We start from the raw sequence: 5,751 nt of genomic DNA, 5'->3' as shown, positions 1-5,751 counted from the left end.
AAACTTGAACAAAGGGAGTAATTAAGTTTGGAGGAATAATCTCATACTTTAATTTTTTCAAATGTAATTATCATTTAATTTTTTTTTTTAATTTTTCCCGAAATTTCATAATTCTTACGTCCAAACATCCACTTACAAACTCAAAAAAAGAAAAAATTTAAACCCAAGATTCTATAATAAAAGTTTACAATTACGTTGTTATCTCGTGTGTACAAGGTTGAATTGTTAATATAATATTAGTACTCTCCGTTTCAGTTTATGTGAACCTATTTTCTTTTTGGTCCGTTCCAAAAAGAATGACTTCTTTCTAAATTTAGAAACAATTTAACTTAAACTTACAATTCTACCCTTAATGAGAAGCTTTTATAACCACACAAATTCCTTGGACCCCCTTTTGACTTGTTTAGGACTACTCGTTTTAAAAGTCTTTATTTTTTCTTAAACTTCGTGCCCAGTCAAACAGGGGAGAGAGTATATTATTACCATGCCACGTGTATGTAACATATTTATTACTCCAAATAGCTTAAACTCAATTTCAAACAAAAAAGAAATTTGTGGATAAGGTGATCCAAAAATCCCACAGCTCACATGCAGTGCTGGTGATTTGGCTCCCCATCCACCTTGCAAAAGTACCTCAAAAACTAAACAGAAAAAAAGAAGAAAGGAAAATTCATAGTAGCAGAAGAAGAAATATGGAAGTGGCTATGTCTTTGAATCCACTGGTTAGATTACCCCTTTCAAATTCAAGAACCCATGAAGATTTTTCACATTCAGTTTTCTCCACACGAAGAACAACTCAGAAGAAGCAGAGGCAGTTACATGGTGGAAGATTGTTAGTTGTTGAAGCAAAAGGAAAGAAAGGAGGAATGGCAGCTCGTCAGTACCAACGTATGGCTCCTCCTATCCCCAAGATTGAAGATGATGGCAACCCCAAATTCGTTATCTTTGTTCGCATGGCCAATGTTACTACTTCTCCCTTATATCTTTTGTCCTTTAATTTTACTCCCTTCTGTCGCTTTTACTTGGCATGTTTTTACTTTTTACGCCCCTTAAGAAATAATAAATAATAAATGAAGTGCATAATTTACCACGATACTCATATTAATTGATGCATATTTTATTGGATTTGAGAAAATAATTTAAAATGAGTAATAAATACTGTGGGTATAACAGTAATTTTTTTTTTGTCATTTTCTTGATACGCATAAAGTGACAAGTAAAAATAAAAATTTATTTTTAGTATACACGCCAAGCAAAAGTGAACAGACGGAGTACTTACTATGAGTATGATTCTTATTTTGTTACTCTATGCTGTAGTTTGAGAGTATAGGCGATAAAGATTCGTGACCTTTTGTCTATTGGGAGAGTAAAGTTTGAGCTTGCTCACATTGCGGTAGGCTAACAGTTCATGTCATTTTATGATGCTGAATCCTCACAATACAAATTTGGCCTAAAATGGAGCAATATGGTCTCATACCCCTCCCAACATGCTTGGTATTGACGTGTAGTTGTTGGGAGAGTAATGTTTGTTTCTTTGCACTTCTTGTTGTACCAAGGCAATGCCTAGTCTTGTTCAGCGAGTCTTGTAAGTATATATTTTTGTTTGTGTCAGAGGTTCCAAAAGTAGAAGTAAGATTTCATGTTGAATATTTATGAGTTAGTAAGATTGGATGGATTTGAAACCAAGTGAAAGGACTAGTTACATCTGATTAGCTAGGGCTGCTCGATCTTTCGAATGAAAATATTCGTCTAATAATCTACTTGTTGATACTCACATTACCCTGTGTTTTTATCATCTTACCTCACCATATCCTTCATCCGAGTTCAAATGGAATTGACTTTGAAATGAATGTAGGCAGTTCCCAGCTCATGACTACTTTAAAGTTTAAAACTTTGCAGTTTTGTTCGTATATCCTCCTTCACATAATTTATTTACAGTTTAGTTTGTGGAAATTCTAATTCTTGTATTGTTTTATTCCTCGGGACAGGTTTATCTTTGGTACCCCCTGAATATTGTAACTGGTGGCACAACTGCAAAAATAATGGTTGCTGCAAAAGACAACTTCCTTGGGAAATATATATACAAAGATACTCTAGCTAGGAATCTCGCGGCAGTTATTTACAATGTAAGTGCCTGTGAAACAACTGGTTAGACCTCAGTCCCTTGTTAGTATCCAGTTTCTTGATCCTTTATAAGCTATAGCTGTAATTTGGTTTATGTCATGCTCACTTTCTTCAATCACCCGGGAGGTAATGAGCTAAAAACTGTACTTTGGGCTTCTAAGAAAATTGTTAACACTTGTACAATCATCACGGTTGATGATTGCTTTCGAGGTTATGGCATTGCATCAGGTGCGCAATCCATCTGAAACGATGATTTGTCTATCAAACATGTATTTTCCTGATAAACGAGTATAATTTTTCTGGGTAGATGTAAATAAATTGAAACCCATATGAAATTGCTCAGTGAAGCCACCCACACGGTCCGAGAGTTCATAACAAGGCAAAGCCTATGATATTGATCCTACCTTGAAATCTAAGATGCGCTAGAAAAATGAGTAAATGATCAACATATATGAGTCTGACATTATTGTGATCTTAATTTACATTAATTCTTTGGGGTTATGTCAATGTTTCTGAGATACTGTAATTTTCGTTTCTACTTGGAACAGGATGAAAAGAATATACAGAAATTGGCAATGAAACAGCATCGTGTATTGAAGTCGGCGACAGAATTTAGATATGGATACAAACTTGTTGTAATGTTCTTAGTCTCTGCACCATTCAGTATTGATTCTTTGTTTTCTTATGCCGTCTTTTCTAATTCTTAGGACACGTAAAAGAAAGATCTGAAAAAAATTGTTCTGTCTAATTCGCAGGAGAATAACAATTTGAGGGCTGCCCTTTCTACTACAGATGTGATTGAGGTACGGAACTGACAGATGTTCTAGGCTTTACTATACAGCAATTGTAGTTGGTGGAATATAATAAACAAAATCTTAAGAACAGAAGACTTTTGCTATTGGGTGCTGCAGTTTTTTTTTTTTCTACGAAAAAGGATGAATCAATCTCTAATCATTAGTGGAGCTTTGTGGTTTATCTATTTAAAGAATTATGTCTCAGAATCAGCGTAATTTCCAGGAGTTTCTCAGTTTTGCACTCTTTTATGGTCTTAATGTTTCATTGTACTTCTTCTGTATATGACCATAGGCTTCTAATTATGTTGAATGATCTCTTTTACACTGTAGCTCGCTATTTCCAAAAAGCATATTATTGCATCTATTAACCAATCAAATTGGATTTGTCTAAAGAATCTATATCATGTAGCTAGCTTATAAACAATTAAGGTTTTGCCAAGAGGCATTCAATTTGCAGAACAAATTTATCTGAAAATTTTAGACAACAACATGGACTTGGTACTAGCATTACTCGTAATGATATTATGCCTTGCTTAGAGTAGTAGCATGTTGTTCTGCTTTTCGCTAGATGACATGTTTCAAAATCTTCATATAAATCTTTCAGCTTCCCACGCCAGATCAGCTTAAAACAGTCGTTGATAAGGTCAAGGACTTCTTCGGAGATGCTAAAGAGTCATTTGGTAAGCTGACAGCCCTTCCGACGTCTGAGTCATCAGAGGAAGATTCACCAAAAGAAGGATCCAAATAGAAGATTAAATATTCAAAAAGTGCAAAACTTAGATGTCACATGGATGTTTGTTGTCACATTCACTTTTTCGTCGACCTACTGCATTTACCATTCTTAAATCAGCAGGGCGAAGAACTGATAACGTGCTTTGGAAGATGAGGAACTATACTTTAAAGCATACTTGTTAAACTATCAAAAAGTTTCATATTTTTGGTTGATTGTAGTGAGTTATACTTGACAATCTCTACTGGAATTTTTGTTTAATACTGTTCATTTCATATTATAAAATACAGCAGTACTCTAATTAGTTTATTGTTAATGTGAAATGTGTCACCTTCAGCCACTACACACTTGTACAAGGAATATCATAGAATTCTAAAACTTGTACTCCATATATTATTTGGAACCTCAGTAAGCATTGGTTCAAAGTAAAATTGTAGTTCTAATCTGTGGATATTGATACAAAAGTGCTGCAAAATACAATTCCCCTTGAACTGTATCGTCTGGATAACAAAATTTTCCCAAGTACACAAAGAAAAAGAAGTAGAGAAATACGCAAGTGCATTGCTGATCATCATGCATATATTGAGCTTGTTGATAGTCTGGTACAAGCTTCAAACCCGATCTTTTTCTTCGTATTCAGCTTCAAATTTCTGTCAAGCCTAAATGATACAGTGAACGAGCCAAGGAGAGCTCTATAGTGGCTAATGCCAGCAAGTAACATGCGCATCCTTTAAAGGGTAAAAACCAGAAATCTTTTTCTCTGAAACATTTCTTGTCCAAAGGATTCCTCCAGTGCAGTCAGAGTCTCCTTCATTAATGCTTTCATGTAATGGTGATGTTGAGGATAGCTTTCCTCTGTTACCTACACTTTGCGTTTCTTCATGTTTTGCCTTTTTGTGACACACTTAGATGCCTAGTCAGTCCTTTCGTTGTCCATTCCAGTGTAGCTGCTGTTTTATCCGTTGCAGCTACATACACTAGGGGTGTCGATGGTTCGGTTCGACCGGTTATTTTATAAAATTTGTACCATATCAATTTTTCGGTTATTCTATTATGTATAACCAAAATTAGACTTTTCGAAACCGTCCCAATCATGTCGGTTTCTCTTCGGTATCGGTACGGTTCGGTTAATTTTCGGTATTTTTTTTAATATCATGTAAAATTCACCAGTAGAAGTAGAATTGCAATAACATACGTTCTTTTATAGGACTTAGCAAAACTCTCTAGACATTTTAACTGTTTAAAGGGTGATGAATTAAAAAAAAAGATGGCTAGAGAATAGATCCATCAACTATTCTACAATAGCGTAAAAGAAATCAAACAAAGGCAAAGAAAATATTAATCACACGAGTTGAAAGATATACCAAGCTAGGACTCAAGAATAAAGTCTATAGAAGATTAAATATTCAAAAAGATAAATCTAAATTATATGAAAGGAAACATATTTAATACATTGTAGTTTGCTACTCATAATCGCTAGAATACTTTGTGTCTTGTTAATTAAGATACTTGAAATAACTTAGTTTAAGTAGAAGTAGCATAATAGGTTTTAGGAATTAGTATTTTGAGTTTAATTACTTGTTGGCTTGTAATAGTTTTCATAATTCCAAGGCTCAAAGAAAATTTAATGCATTATTATTTTTAAACTTACTAAATAAATATATTTTCTACATGTAAAATTTATTCGGTACGGTTCGGTATTTTTTCGGTTTATTTTTATAAAATAAAAAATCTACCCTAATTATCGGTGCAAATATATATTTATATAAAAACCTACGGTTTCTTAAAAAGAAACCTAAAAATCGGTTCGGTTCGGTCGGTTTAGTCGGTTTTCGAATATCCATTGACACCCCTAACATACACTGTCCTAAAGCAGAACCATTACTATAGTATGCTCCCTCTGATATGAACGAACGCGGAAGCAAAATAACAATAACACAAATAAAATGATAGAAAGATAGAGATTTAGTAGAGAACCAACTAAGTAAATTGAAAGAACATTTGAAATAAACAAATACCCAACCAATTTAAGACTTAATTGACCCAAAACTGTAGGAACAACCCTCAGGGGGAAGCAATCCCCTTGCAAGTTCACCTTAACAA

At 34.0% G+C, this 5,751-nt stretch overlaps 1 protein-coding gene across 1 annotated transcript; it reads left to right on the top strand.

Annotated features, from left to right (window-relative positions):
• Positions 1 to 542: 542 nt before the first annotated feature.
• Positions 543 to 3,964, top strand: LOC107801920 (protein HHL1, chloroplastic-like). The gene is made up of 5 exons (XM_016625341.2): positions 543 to 962; positions 1,989 to 2,126; positions 2,673 to 2,759; positions 2,880 to 2,927; positions 3,523 to 3,964. The coding sequence occupies exons 1-5, from the start codon at positions 693 to 695 to the stop codon at positions 3,664 to 3,666; spliced, it is 687 nt and encodes a 228-aa protein (XP_016480827.1). The 5' UTR covers positions 543 to 692; the 3' UTR covers positions 3,667 to 3,964.
• Positions 3,965 to 5,751: the final 1,787 nt, after the last annotated feature.

This window comes from Nicotiana tabacum, chromosome 5 (assembly GCF_000715075.1).
Source record: "Nicotiana tabacum cultivar K326 chromosome 5, ASM71507v2, whole genome shotgun sequence".
NCBI classification, from domain to species: Eukaryota; Viridiplantae; Streptophyta; class Magnoliopsida; order Solanales; family Solanaceae; genus Nicotiana; species Nicotiana tabacum.
Note: the sequence above shows the minus strand (reverse complement) of the source record. Positions and strands in the feature narration are given on the sequence as shown.